Raw genomic sequence first — 16,018 nt, 5'->3', positions numbered from 1 at the left:
ACTAGTGACAATACTGATGACGAGAGAAGGAAAACGAGGACAACGAAGGTATTAAACCTTCTAAACATGAACTGTTGGCATTTGGTGATAATGAAGTTAGAAAATTGTCAATTAAGTTACAATTAAATGAAAGAGATACAATTTGTAGATTTCGGGAATACCTAATTGAAAAAGACGGTTTCGAAAGAATTTAAGCATTTAATGGATGCTCTGAGTACAATACCACTTTCATTGGGTGAATGTGGATTTTCACAAATAAATCTGATCGCCAGCCCAACCAGAGCTTCATCGATGACAAAAACAGTTTCTTTATTACTGTTTCTTAAAATTGTAGGCCCACCGGTGACCTGCTTCAATCCAGCAAAATATGCCGATTCATGGCTGCTTTGGAAACGTCATTCAGCAAGACACACACACAAAGAGAAAGAAAAGAAGTAAGTATATGGTGTCGGATGAAAACTTAAGGACCCTTCATCTTGTGTGCCCGGCACTCAGTAGTTGACCGATTTATTTACTTATTTTACTCACATTTTACTTATTTTTTTTATATACTTGAATAATAAATTTATTTTAATAAACTGTGTTAATATACTAAATGTGTTGTTCTTATTCCAAAAATGTTACTACTAAAGTAACAATATCAGGAAAAAAAAAAAAAAAAATTTTTTTTTAGAGTACTGTTCATATCCTTTTAATTTTCAATTTTTCCTGATAGCAAAGAATGAGTACCGGCACCTATTTTTTTACAAAAAAAATAGCAATGCTAATGACAATATGCAAGGTTCAAAAACAATTTATACACTGGCTTAAAAAACTTCATTTTATATAATATTAGCCAACTGGCACAAGAAAGCATCAGGCTTTCACTTTATGAGAGGTGGAGGGACTACCTATTTGTTTCTGTCAGTACCTATGTAGTACTGATCCAACCAACCTTTAAATTTCTCTAAGCTGTTGGCTTCAACTACTCATGTGGGTAACTTATTTCAGTAATTCACAACTCATTAGCCAAAAGACAATCCCCCTAAAATTCCTCTCTCACAGAGCCACAGAAAGAAAGATCACACAAATCCCCTCTATAAGGTACATAATAGCAAATCACAAAGTTGTAATCTGAAATGTCTAAAGGACCACTAACATTGACTGTGCACTTGTAAGGACTGTTGGTGAGGACAAGATCAAGAGCAATGAGTACATGGAAATTTTGTGGGGTGATTTTTTTTTTTTTTTGGTGTGATACAGCAGAATTACTGTTACTATCATGTTGTAATTCAGTGGATTCATCCTCTGAGGTAAGGGCATTATATTCCTAATCTGAGTAATGACTTCATTTACCAGGGTGGTGGGGAAACACCACCCTGGTAAATGCCAACTAGACATTTCAGAATACTGCAACTCATTCTCTAAATCAAAGTTTGATGAACAGTATTATATGTGCATATGGCACATATAACACAAGTGCATATGGCATTATGCACTTGTGTTAGTACTTTATTTACTCTGTACGGACTGACCAGAATGAGTGAGTTTTCAGTAAATCTATATGCTTAGAAATGCTTTGTTTTAGCAATCAGGTTTAAAAAATTCATACTACTGTTGTTTTCTATTTCAAGTTCTTCTAAATTTGAGTGTAATGAATTGAACAGAGGCAAAAGCCATCGGTTGTGGCCCCATTACTTATGATCAGAATATCATCTGGGAAAACTGACCTATAATTTGGTATTAACATGCTTTTTGAAATGGGAGTTAAATTTTGGGGAGGGCAGGAGTGCAGGCAAACACTTAGACCTAATAATACAAATACCAGGTTAATAATACAAAGGAAATAAGTTTTATGATTTTCTAGATAAAAGCTTGGTGTGCCCTTTAAGAATGGTATCCAGTCAGAAAGTTCTGATAATTTTTTCAGTATAAAATACCACATTAGAGTGATATCACATCATGGGAGACTAATAAGCTTGGTATCTAGAGAGACTGCTTTCAAATCCATAAATACCATGTGTTATTTACTCTAAAGGTGGCGCCTCTGTAGCCAGGTGGGCAGGAGCAGCAGTGTGTAGCACACGCTTCTTGATTAGACCGGGGTTCGAGCCCGTGACCACCAAATACGGAGAATGCAGAAGGGTCAGGGAATGACCACCGCATATCCCCGGAGCAATATGGCCTTAGTTGCTAATGCTTCTAAAAACCAAGTAACAAACACTCTAAAGGTAGACATAGAAGATGCTAACAGGAAAATGACATTTACCATAAATGAGGACAATCTGGAGAAGGCAAAAGAATGATAAAACAATGCCCTCATTTGTGTAAAACAATTGTCCTTTTAGTATAACAAACAATTAACATCTTTAATTATACTAAATGATTCTTATAATCTATATCAAAGTCTATATCCTGCATAATTTTCTGTTATATATGGCAAATTAAACTCTCACCATCCTTATCAGCCTTCTGCAGAACTATTTCATTATTATTACTGCGTTGTTTAATAGCCTATCACTGAATTCATTTCATATTAGATGAATTACTCCTCTCATAAAACAGTGGATCACTGGCACAACATTTTATATTATTTTTTCTTATATGAAATTTCTTTCCTTTCATCAAGCATTGTTTCTGCTATTTTAATCTCAATGCACTTATGTCAATTGCATTCAGTTAAGTGCAGCATTTTGACATTTCCTGTCTTTACATTCTTTTTATTTTCAGTGTTTCCACAATGAGAATATTGCAGAGGGTTTTTTTTATTTATTTAAAATAAAAAAATTTGCAGCAGGAAGAATAAAACTTAGTTAAACTCAGCTGGAGCAAAACCGAAATTATTACTTTAGCTATATTATTTCTCCCTGATAGTGATTTAATCCCGTGATAGGCACTGGTACCAAGTGCACAGGGTGGTTGTTATGTCTGGTGTTACTGTTGGTTGAGGAATTCTCTTTCAGGTATTCAGGATTGCGACTTTCTGGAGTTCCTTTTGTGTTCTCTAGGAGACCTTTTGTTGCTAGGCTGTTATGTAGGATCTTTGGCACCATAATGGTGGATGACATGATAATTTATGGTCGTTACTTGTTGCATATGCCATATCTTTTTGATCTCTTATCTTAGGTCCATGTACTTCCCGATCTTTTCCTCGTGGATTTTCTGGAGGTTGCCAGTATTGTGCATTGCTATGTCAACTAGATAGATAGCCTTTTCCTTCTTGTTGACAAGGGTTATGTCCGGCCTGTTATTATGGGGAATTGTCTTGTCCGTTATTATGGCACAGTCCAATTCCCAATATGTTATATAAAGTAGAAAATCATTTGAACTCATTTTGGAGCAAAGAATAATTAATTGTTTAAAGCACACCAAAGAATATTAGCTGTTTATAACAGTTTTTAAATCTAATTTAACCAACAGAGGTGACACAGCCAGGTAACAAATAAAGGGATTTATCAAAAATTAAAACTTGAAATGAGGTTTAATATTAAGAAAAAGAATGTTTGGTGTAATATTACACATGAGAAAATATGACAAAACTTGGGGTATTAAAGATCCAGTCAAACAAAAGCAAAGCAAACTTAAAATGAGCAAATCAAAAGGATGGGAAAAGGAAGATCAGCTAAACAGAAAATCGAGCAAAAAATTAATATAAACGGACCTCGAGGCACCCCAAAAGTGGATTGATAGTGCCAAATAAGCAAACATCAAAAGAAAGATGCCTAACTCTGAATAGGGATGAAGATCTAACAAGAAATAGGGGAGCATGGAGGAAAACAGTTAATGCAAGGCTAAGAGTTCAGTAGGAGTGATCTGTGCTATAACAGCAACCTGTGATGATGATCATCATCATCATCATTTGGATGACCATCAACAGATACTTCAAGTCACGTCATCAAATACTTCAAGATTTGAATGATGATGATTTTTAAAAACTGCAAGAGTTCATCAATTTAGTTGTGTAGTGGATTGCAATTACAGAGTCTAATCAGCAAAAAATAAATACAGCTGATGAATATTTTGGAGAAATATGTACAGCCAAACTGAAATTTGTCAACCTTAGCAACCTTATTACTGCAAGAGCTTAGAATTTTTTGGATTTTGGATGGTCTCGTAATAGCTATAATATTTCCATACCGCTACTTATTGTGTAAAATACAAGTGTAGCTTCCCCCTCCCAAGAAAAAGGTAACATATAGTACATAGAAAGGTAGAGAAAATATTGGATAGTACAGTAAAGAAAGTTTTTTTTTTTTAATTTTGTAATTTGATATTTTCTTTAAATTCTGATTTGACTTTTTAAATAATTTCACTTTCATATTGGCTACCAAGCCAAAATAAGAACAAATTAATATTTAAAAGCATTCACATATAAAATTTTCATTTTTATGAATTTTCAAAATTTCATAAAGAAATACTCACTGCTCAGGGAATAACAATGATTACAAACTTACAATGGAAAGGGCTAAATAGTAGATAATAAAGTAATAATAAGCTGGGAACAGGTAGAAATGGTTCAAACAATTCACTGCTAATGCTTGAACATTCTGAGAAGAAAAATAATAACTTAAAAGGATACTTGTATTGGATTTTCCATGCCCAGTGCCATCATGGTTGATGAGTCTGGATTTAAATGATGAAATATGATTTTCAGCCTTTCTTCACTCATTTTGTACTCTTTTAAAATTAAAAAAAATATGGAAACAAAACAAAAAAAACTGATTAACAATATAACACTTAAATTATACAAGTATAGAATAATACTTATCTTACCAGTGGATAATTAAATAAAATAACTAAATAAATAAATTTTATGTTTATACTCCGGATGGCCACACAGTTAAAGGTGTTAAAAAAATAGAGAGAATACAAGAAAGCATATGCACTTATGTGACTGACTACTCAGTTATGGAGGTTGCATGTACATACTTTGTTTTTATGTGGACCAAAAATAGATTAAAAATGACAACAGAAGAGAATCTGACAACAGCACTTCAAATTCATCAATTTGAATTGATGAATATGAAGCGCTGATCAAGTCATCAAATACAGTTACTGTAGGGATATCAGAGATGTGGTGTCACTCAGATATAAGGGATGCAGGATTTGAATATGGGGAGTCGATATGTACAGAAAGGACAGATAGGATAGGAATGAAGAGTGTTGTTTTGTTTGTTATTTGGTTTTTAGGAGCATTAGCAACTAAGGCCATATTGCTCCGGGGATATGCGATGGTCATTCCCTGACCTTTCTGCATCCTCCGTATTTGGTGGTCACAGGCTCGAACCCTGGTCTAATCAAGAAGCGTGTGCTACGCACTGCTGCTCCTGCCCACCTGGCTATGGAAGCGCCGAGTGAAGAGGGATCATGCTCTTAGTTAAAGAGCACATAAAATAGAAGGTTGTGCATCTAGCTAACAAGGAGGTTGTTGTTGTTGTGTGTTATTTGGTTTTTAGGAGCATTAGCAACTAAGGCCATATTGTTCAGGGGATATGCGGTGGTCATTCCCTGACCTTTCACATCCTCCGTATTTGGTGGTCACGGGCTTGAACCCCAGTCTAATCAAGAAGCATATGCTACGCACTGCTGCTGCTCCTGCCCACCCAGCTACTGGAGGGGGAGTGCAATGTTGAGGTTATTTTGGTGTAACATAACCAATGGGAAAACAAAAAATTTGAGTAGTAGTGTGTTATAGGCCTGATGATGCCGAGTACAACAAACAACTGTACAGAGAAATAGTGGCCCAGTAGTAGTAGTTAGTAATTCTGGCATGTGATGCAATAAAGCAAGGGTACGTAGCATCAGCTTACGTAGCATGAGCCAAAAAAAAAAAAAATTCACACAGCCATTCCCTCTAAATGTTTGTCCAGTTCCTCCTTAAATTTAATTCACCTATCAACTTCCACAACGACAGAGGGAAGTTTGTTCCAGCAATTAACCACCTGCTGGCTAAAGGCAAATTTCCACACATCTGTTCTACAGCTGTCTTTCCTCAATTTGAATTTATGCCCCCTTAGGTTCATAATCTGAAGAAGTGGAAGAATCCAATCAGAATTCAGTGTGCTCAGCTCATTCAAGGCCTTATACACCTCAATCAGATCACCTCGCAGGTGCCTAGTCTCCAGCTGCTGCAATTTGCAGAACTTAAGCCTCTCTTGGTAAGAGGATCCCTTAATTCCCCTCACCAATCTTGTCCATCTCTGTACACGCTCAAGCAAATCTACGTCCTTCCTAAAATGAGGCCTCCAGACCTGTACGCAGTACTCAAGGCATGGCCTAACCACTGCTTTATACAGAAGGACAATCACCTCCTTTTCCCTGCTAGCAAAATTCCTGTATATCATTGACAAAACCCCATGACCTGCTCTTGCAGCATATCTGCATTGTTCAGAAAACTTCATATCTGACTGCACAATTACTCCCAGGTCTTTTTCATTTTCTACCACCCTAAGTGTAGTACCACACAGTTGGTACGTTCCTCTGGTCAGACAAGATTTTCCCTTAGCAAACCCAAGCTGTATCTGAATTATTGCTGCAGTCTTGTCTAGATGATCTTGCAATGTTCTTTAACCAGTGACTCCATTATTTTACCCGGAACAGAAGTTAAACTAACTGGTCTGTAATTACTCACATGTCACCCTTCAATCCACTTTTGTGAATTGTGGATACATTTGCACATCTCCAGTCCATGGAGACCTCCCCTTCTACCCATATGCAGTACTTTGCATTTGTCAATGTTAAACTTCAGTTGCCACTTCACAGCCCATCTTCCCAAATTTTCTAGATCCTGTTGCAGTAGCACACTGCCATTACTGTCATTAACAACCCTGCCAACCTTTGTATCACCTGCAAACTTCGACACTAAGCCTGATATACCTTCATCAATATCATTGATAAATATACAAAACAGTGGACCCAACACCGAACCCTGTGGGATTCCACTAATAACATTAGTCCACGAAGAGCAGCACCCATTGATTACCATCCTCTATCTTCTCCCACTCAACCATCCTTTTATCCATTGTAGCAACTTACCTTTAATACCATTCTGCTCCAATTTGTACTTAGTAGCCTTCCATGAGCAACACTGTCTAAAGCTTTCCTGAAATCGAAGTATATGATATCAAAATTATTTTTTGTATCCAGTTCCTTTGTAACCACATCATAATATCCTATCAAATTTGTCAGGCAAGACTTTCCCTTAAAAAACCCATGCTGTGTCTGAATTATTGCTGCAGTCTTGTCTAGATGATCCTGCAATGCATCTTTAACCATTGGCTCCATTATTTTAGCATTAGCATTAGCAGAGGCATATGATGCAAGAAAGCAAGCTTATTCAGCATCAGCCAAAAAAAAAAAAAAAAAAAAAACCCACTCCCATTTCACCCCTCCGTTCGTTCGAAATACCTGTCCAGTTGAGCTTTAAATTTGTTTAGGCTATCAACTTCAACAACAAGTGATGGAAGTCGGTTCCACCAACCAACCACCCGCTGGCCAAAGGCAAATTTCCGCACATCTATCCGACATCCGTCCTTCCTCAATTTGAATTTATGCCCTCTGAGGTGATTATTCTGAGAAAGATGAAGAATCCCATTGGCATTGAGCATGCTCAAACCATTCAAAGCCTTATACACCTCTATCAGATCACCTCGCCGGTGCCTAGTCTCCAAACTCTGTAATTTGCAAAACTTAAGCCTTTCTTCGTAAGAGCAACCCTTTGTTCCATTTACTAATCTTGTTGCCCTTCTCTGTACCCGTTCCAGCAGCTCTACATCCTTCTTGAAATGAGGCCTCCAGACCTGTATACAGTACTCTAGGTGTGGCCTGACCATCGCCTTATACAATGGAATAATCACCTCCTTATCCCTGCTGGAAAAATTCCTGTATATCATTGACAATACTCCATGAGCTACTCTTGCCGCTCGTCTGCACTGCTCAGAGAACTTCATATCTGCCTGCACAATTACCCCCAGGTCCTTTTCATTCTCCACCACTGTCAGTGTAGTACCGCAGAGTTGATACGTTGCTCTGGGGTTACTGTTTCCCATATGCAGCACTTTACATTTGTCGATGTTAAACCTCATTTGCCACCTCTCAGCCCATCTGTTCAACCTTTCCAGATCCTGTTGCAGCAGCATAGCGTCAGTATTGTCCTTAACGACCCTGCCAACCTTTGTATCATCTGCAAACTTGGACATTAAACTTGATATCCCATCATCAATATCATTCATAAACACCGAAAACAACAACGGACCCAACACTGAACCTTGAGGAACTCCACTAATAACATTAGTCCACGTTGAGCAGTGTCCATTGATTACCACTCTCTGTCTTCTGCCACTCAACCATCCCCTTATCCATAGCAGCAATTTGCCTCCAATGCCACACTGCTCCAATTTGTGCAGCAGTCTTCCATGTGCAACAGTATCAAAAGCCTTTCTAAGATCCAAATATATAATATCAAAGTTATTCCCTGCATCCAGTTCTTTTGTGACTACATCATAGTATCCAATCAAATTGGTCAGGCAAGACCTGCCCTTAACAAAACCATGCTGCGTCTGAGCTATAACTGAATTCTTGTCTAGATGATCCTGCAGTGCTTCTTTAACCAGTGCCTCCATTAATTTACCTGGAACAGAAGTTAAACTAACAGGTCTATAATTACTTGTGTCAGCCTTTGATCCTCCTTTGTGAATTGGGGTTACATTTGCACATCTCCAGTCTATGGGCACCTCCCCTGAGTCCAAAGAAGCTCTCATAATTATGGCTAGGGGTTTGCATACTTCCTTTGCTGCCTCCTTTAATATAACTGGATAGATCCCATCCACCCCAGGTGCCTTTTTTATGTTTATCCTCAACAATCTCTCCTCCACTTTCCTCTCAGTTATTACAAAATCATACAGCTCACTGCCGATGTTTACTTTACCTACATCATTCTCCTTCCTGAATAACTCCTCATGCGTGAATGTAGATGCAAAATACTCGTTTAGATTGTTAGCCACCTGAGCAGGATCCTCAACTGTTGAACCATCAATATCCAGTGGACCAATCTGATTCATCCCTTTCCTTTTCGAGTTCAAGTATGTAAAGAACTCTTTTCTGTTTTTCTTTGCATCCTTTGCCAAGGATTTTTCATAGTCTGCCTTTGCCTGCCTAATCTCCTTTGTGACTTGGTTACAGACCAACTTATATCTATCATAGGCTTCCATGTCACCCATTAATTTGTATGTATCCCATGCATTTTTCTTCTCTGCCACATGTCTCATTAGTTCATCTGACAACCATTTAGGCCTAAACCTTGAACAATATTTCTTAGTTGGTATGTAAAGCCTGGTAGCCTCCAAGATTAGTTCCTTGAATGCTTCCCATTTTGAGTTTGCTGTTGGTAACATCATCAGTTGGTCCCACTGTATAGAATTTAAATACTGTCTCAGACCATCACAGTCGCCTTTACGAAAACAAAAACCCTTCCCTTTACCTCTGATGGTAGTTACCTCCTTGAGTAAATCCCACTTCAACACACTGTGATCACTGCCACCTAGTGGTTCATTTATCTGCAGGTTCTTAATGCATGAAGAATCACTACTGATAATCAGATCAAGAGTATTGCTCCCTCTTGTTGCCTCACGAACATGCTGATGTAGAAAACAATCATCCAATAAATCCACAAAAGCCTTGCTAGTGTGCGAGTGACCAACCCACAAATTCCAGTCAATATCTGGGAAATTAAAGTCCCCCATTATAAGACTCTCTGATTTACTGGCCCACTCTATTTCCCTGTACAATATCTTATTATACTCATCAGAGTCATTAGGCCTATAGCACACTCCTACTCTCAATTTTGATTTCCCTATGCTTATGTCACACCAAACTGACTCGACACTGCCCTGTCCATCGATGTCGACTGGCTTCACTTCCTTGGACTTTATGTGTTTCTTAATTAATAGCATAACCCCTCCTCCCCTCCTGTCCTGTCTATCCTTTCTATACACATTGTATTCCCCAAATTCCAGTTCCGCATTACTTATATCTGTGTGATACCACGTCTCTGATATCCCAACAATATCTGCCTTTGATGTTTTGAGCAATACCTCAAATTCATCAAATTTATTTACCAAACTCCTAGCATTGGTGTACACGCAGGTATACATGCACCTGTTTCTATTCTTAGCTACCCTAACACAACCCATGTGTTTACTTGTACCGCAATGACTACCAGCAGTCTCTGAAATATCCTGCATCTTGTTTTTCAGACTTCTGCTCATTTCAATAGAAGCAGTGCAAGAATCACTTCCACCTCTGCCACTGGCTACTGTTAATCTATTAGTCCTTGTATCCCCCCCAACTAGCAGTTTTCCGACCCACCTAACACTGCCTCGACAGCATCAGCAAAAATTCTTGCACCCTTTCTATTTAAGTGTATCCCATCCCTGTAGAAGCAATCTCTCCTGTTAACAAGTACAGTCCAGGCTGAAAAAAAATTCTACCCCTTGAGCCTTGCACAATCCCTCCAGGGCCGAATTGATCGACAAGGCTCTCATCATATACTCCCTCCTATCGTGTCTGGGCAGAATTGCAGACACTTTCAAGTTCAACCCTAATTCACGGCTTTTTTTCAACAGTGACCTGTACTTGCTAAGTAATTCCGCCGGTCTCCTACTCTTAATATCATTAGTGCCAACGTGTACAACTATATCACCTTTTGTGCCCTTAAAAGATGATATCCGCTCTACAACGTCATCAACCTTTGCCCCTGGCAGACATACCCTGGTCCTATTCCACCTATCCTTTTTACAAAGTATGTTCCCCGTTTCCCTGACAATAGAGTCACCAACAACTACTAGTTCCTGTGGGACCAGCGAATTCTGCCTAGGGGGCTGTTTCTGTGTTGCCTGATGACCAAGTGCAAGCTCTGGCGTTGATGTGGGCAGCTGAGAGCTTGATGGGCCCCTCAATTTATTTCCTTCGAGGGCATCCACCCTGTCCTTCAAGCTCTCATAAAGGCCCATAACAACGCTGAGTTGTCGCCTGATTTCCTTGCACTCCTTACATCGTGCACACACAAAGACATCCCCCTTGGCAGTATCATGTCCCGTACCCGACTGCTCCGCAAACATCAAGCAAACAGTGCATTTTAATAGACTGTGATTCAGAGGGCAACTGCCCCCCTCAGTTCTCCCCTGAACCACAGCACTCCCATTAGCTTGAGCCTTTTGCTTTGCTGCTCTGGTCAGAGTCATGATTCCGATTTAATTCAATAAAATTCAAAACAAAAATTAAATCCTTAAGTTATATCCCAAAACAGTAATGTTATATATATATTTTTTTCGGTATCTAGTGTTTTCTACGAGTTCCCTTTATACAACTTCCGTATCACGTGTACCACTATAGTTATGTATTAATTATTTGTTACGATTAAGTCGTTATATATATATATATATATAGAGTTAAAAGTAAAATTTTACCCGGAACAGAAGTTAAACTAACTGGTCTATAATTACTCGTGTCACCCTTCGATCCCCTTTGTAAATTGGGAATACATTTGCACATCTCCAGTCCGTGGGGAGCTCCTCTGAGTCCAAGGATGCTCTCATAATTATGGCTAAGGGTTTGCTTAGTTCCTTTGCCACCTCCTTTAATATAACTCGATAGATCCCATCCACCCAAGGTGCCTTTCTTATGTTTAACTTCAACAATTTCTCCTCCACTTTGCTCTCAGTTATTACAAAATCATTAAGCACCCTGCTACAATTTGATAAGTTTTGAAACATTAGTCCCACCAATGAAAAGAAATCTTGCAGGTCATCCCAATTTGTATTCTTGTAAGGCCAAACAACACGAGGTTGGGAACAGCCATGAAATACAGGCTCCATTGGAGAAGAGAATCACCAAGTTGTGTTCCGAGGTGCCTAAAGGACCACTCACTTTGATCGTGTACACTCAGTCCTCGTATAACACGTGTTTACACTACACAAATTCGATCATACACGATTTATAAATAGGGGAACGATATCTTATATAACACGAACCGAATTCGTTTATGCACGATTCACCTTTGTGTTTACAAGAAATGGCAGTCGAACGCGGAATCACCCCAACTGAATGCAACACGATAGGAATGAAGAGAAGATTCTGAAAATGTATTTGTTTTTTATATCAGTGAAGGGGAAACACATTTCACCATAATAACGTAAAAACCAACACAATTCCAGCTATCAGTATAATCGCAAATGCAATTAGATCGAGTTTACTACCAGTTCATAACAGATTCCACTCGCAGAAACACAACTGGAAACTGTTTTTATTGTTTTATGGTAGTAACCCCTAGAAATGTGCTTTAGTAAAATGTGAGGTGTTAATAGTGTATCTCTGCCTTTACGGTGTTGTTCATTCAGTTGCTACACGCATGCAGCTTTCTTTATGTGTATCAAGCGTGCCTCCTCGTTTTGTAATTGTGCTTTATTCCCTAGAAATTAGTAAAATATTTAAAAGGTGTGAAAAGGAAGCATCCTGGTGAAGACACTGCAGATTCACAGAGAAAAACAAAAGCAATATCGATAAACAGAGGCAGACTGGGTCAAAAATTCTTACCCAGGAAAATTTATAGTGGCCTCATACTATGGTTTATGGCCAAAATCACACGGGCCTCCGGAGTTTCCCCGGTAAGGCTTATGGCCAGTCCGCTTCTGTCGATAGAGAAAAAATATGAAATTGTGAAACGCTTTGAGCGAAATGAAAGACCATATGATATTGCACGTGCTACAGACCTAAATGAGGCAACGCCGAGAATTACAAAGAATGCAGAGAAAATAAAAACTTTCATAGCAGGAACAACTCAAAGTGTAATTAAAATCCATTAGATTAAGACACAAAGAATTGAAAGAGATGGAACGGCTGTCATCTGTTTGGACAGAAAATCAAACAAAAAGGTTTGCTTACGATAGAAGCAAAAGCATTAGCAATATTTTATTACGTAATAGTCGTAATAAAATACTTATGTATTACTTAAAATACTTAAGTAATTAAAATGCTTGCGTATTATGTATTTTATTACTTATAATAATAAATAATTGTATTAAAATACTTACGTATTTTATTACGATTATTTATTGTGTTCGGCAATGTTTTGGTTACAAATGTCTGTTCAATCTTGGGTGGTTGGCAACTAACCCTATTTCTCCCATAGGGCCTGTTGTTTATATTGCACGATTTTGCATTGAACAAGGGTTTCTAGGAACTCAACTATCGTGCTATACGAGGACTGACTGTACTTAGAAGGGTTGTTAGTGAGAAAAAGATCAAGCGTGTTGGCTGTATGGTTATGATTGTCCAGTATTCTGGTAGGAAAATGAACAATCCATGCGAGGTGATTAGTAATTGCAAAAGCCTCAGCATCTCAACCAGCTGGGTCTGCGTGACTAGAAAACAGTAGCCAGCTGGAGTTGGGAAAATTACTTCACTGTTAGGAAAGTTGGACTGGAGAAAGTCAAGTTGCAAAGAGAGGAAGTCAAAGCGTTTCAAGTGATTAGAGTTGGGAGAACGGTAGAGACAACAGATGAATTTGACAGAATGTGGCGGAGAGATTTTAAGCTAGAGAAGATTGAAAAGAGGAGATTCCAAATTACCAAATCTCTGACAGGAAATATCGGAACAGATATACGAACAAGTACCACCTTTAAGGCAAAAGGAATCATAGAGCAAACTATTTGGGTAACTCAGATGAGCAGTGGGTGAATCAACTGATAACTGAGATTCTGTCAGAAAAAGTACATTGGTGTGTGTGTGTGTTATGGGGGTTTAACAGCGCATAAGCTGCTGTGGCTATAATGCGCCTATTCACAGGAAAATGCTAAAAACAAAATTTAAGCGTAACTGAAAACATAATTTAGGCATAACAACTTGGTTGTGTTTACAAAGATATTTCAGAATTTATCATATAGTCCAATTATTTTCAGATAAGAGAAAAACTCGCTGATGTTTGCATCATCTCCAATAATATGTTGTAATGTCATTGGTTCTCGTAGATTACTCAGGGAACACAGGACGGATGTTCTATCCTGTTGATAGTGAGGGCAGTCAATCAGAATATGTCAAATTTTCTGAATAGTATGGACATTGAGGAGGATCTTCGCCTCGGAGCAGATGGAGGTGGGTCAGATATGTGTGTCCGATACGTGCCCGTGCAAGGACCACTTCTTCTCTTCGTACTGTTTTGATGCTAGAGTGCCAATGCTTTGGATCGTGTTTCAACTGGTAGAGTTTATTATTTGTTTGGGTGTGCCATAGCTCTTTCCACTTCGCGAAACATGCTGTTTGTATGATGTGACAGTAGTCAGAGGCTGGAACCGGAATGGAGGTTAAATCAAAGGTTGACGGATTTTTAGCATTTTCATTAGCAAGTTCGTTACCCTTTATCCCCGAATGTGCTGGGATCCAGCAAAAGGTCACTGATTGATGACATTCTTCAATTTGTAATAAGAGTCTTCCGATTTGATTTAACACACGGTGAGCCTTGTAGGAGGAGTTTTGCATTGCGGTTATTGAGCTGAGAGAGTGTGTATACAACATATTTCAAAGATGGGTAGAGATTCAGGTTGTCTAAAGCTAATTTTATTGCGTGAAGTTCTGCGGAGAAGCTGCTATACTCAGGTGGAAGGGCAGCCGAAATGATAGTAGAGGGAAATACTGCCGCTGCTCCAACGGCTGAAAGTGATTTGGAGCCATCAGTAAATATGGGCAAAAAATCAGTGTATTTCTGAATATGGCTTGCATGGAGTTGTTTCACATTGAGTGTTGGTAGACGATTCTTTCCCCATTTGTGAAGATAAGTATCGAAATATAACTGAGGAGGCGGAATCCATGGTGGTTGAGAGTAATTCATTAAATGTTTCCTGTTGAAAATTTGAACGTTCCAACTCTGCATTAATTCAATAAGGCCTGCCGGTCTTATTTTACTGGGTTTATTTCTATAGAGATTTTGCAGTGGTGGATTAAAGAGGTATGGCTGAATAGGATGATGATAACAATTTTGTATTCGGGCTGCATACTTAAGAAGCAGCATTTTTCTGTGTAGGTAAAGGGGGGGCTCATCAGCTTCAATGTACAAACTATGAGTAGAAGATGTCCTGAAAGCACCAAGTGCAATCCGCAATGCACTATGCTGTATAGGATCCAGCCATCGTAGTGTACTCTTACGGGCAGAATCATAAAGTGGAGCACCATAATCCAATCGGGATCTGATCAATGCTCTATATAAAAGCAACAGAGATGTACGGTCTGCGCCCCAAGACAAGGCAGATAAAGCTCTTAGTATGTTCAGCTTTTTGAGGCAGGATATACGGACAGATTTAATGTGCTCAAGGAAATTTAATTTTCTGTCAAGGATTAATCCCAAGAATCTGATGTTCTTAGTCACTGGAACGGTAAGGTTTTTCATCTGAAGTTCGGGATCTGTATGCATTTTCCGTTGATTGCAAAAGTGTATCGCAACAGTTTTCTGCTGTGATAGACGATAGCCATTTAACTCTGCCCACCTTTGGACTTTATTCAAAGATATCTGCAGCTGTCGTTCAATGGATCTCATATTCTGAGAATGGCAAGAAATAGAGAGATCATCGGCATAAAGGTAGGTCTCAACAGTATTTGGAAGTTCTTTTGTGATGGAATCGATTCTAAGGGCAAAAAGGGTTGCACTCAGTACAGACCCTTGTGGCACACCTTCTTCCTGTAAAAATGTTATAGAAAGCGAGTTGCGGTATCGAACTTGGAACGAACGAGTCCTGAGAAAGTTCCTGATGAATATAGGCAGGTTGCCTCGTAGACCTAGAGCATGGAGGTCACTGAGAATGCCACGATGCCAGGTAGTATCAAATGCCTTCTCTATGTCTATGGAAACCATAACAAGATGTTCATTTTTTACAAAGGCATTACGAATTGCAAACTCTGCTTTGATCATGAGATCTAAGGAGGACCTGTTCTTTCGAAAGCCATGCTGATTATTGCTAATTAGTTGTTGCATTTCGATGATCCAAACAAGGTG

At 38.7% G+C, this 16,018-nt stretch overlaps 1 protein-coding gene across 2 annotated transcripts in view; it reads right to left on the bottom strand.

Annotated features, from left to right (window-relative positions):
• The window catches only part of LOC150078571 (phytanoyl-CoA dioxygenase, peroxisomal-like), a 133,843-nt gene that overhangs the window by 110,550 nt on the left and 7,275 nt on the right, over window positions 1-16,018 (bottom strand). For both annotated transcript variants that reach the window (XM_090385536.1, XM_090385537.1), the window contains exon 2: window positions 4,559-4,656. In XM_090385536.1, the coding sequence (XP_090241662.1) occupies window positions 4,559-4,648 (90 nt within the window). In that variant the 5' untranslated portion in view covers window positions 4,649-4,656. The remainder of the gene's footprint in view (window positions 1-4,558; window positions 4,657-16,018) is intronic.

The sequence above is a fragment of the Mastigoproctus giganteus genome, chromosome 11, assembly GCF_048544385.1.
Source record: "Mastigoproctus giganteus isolate SK-2022 chromosome 11, ASM4854438v1, whole genome shotgun sequence".
In the NCBI taxonomy this organism is placed as follows: Eukaryota; Metazoa; Arthropoda; class Arachnida; order Uropygi; family Thelyphonidae; genus Mastigoproctus; species Mastigoproctus giganteus.
Note: the sequence above shows the minus strand (reverse complement) of the source record. Positions and strands in the feature narration are given on the sequence as shown.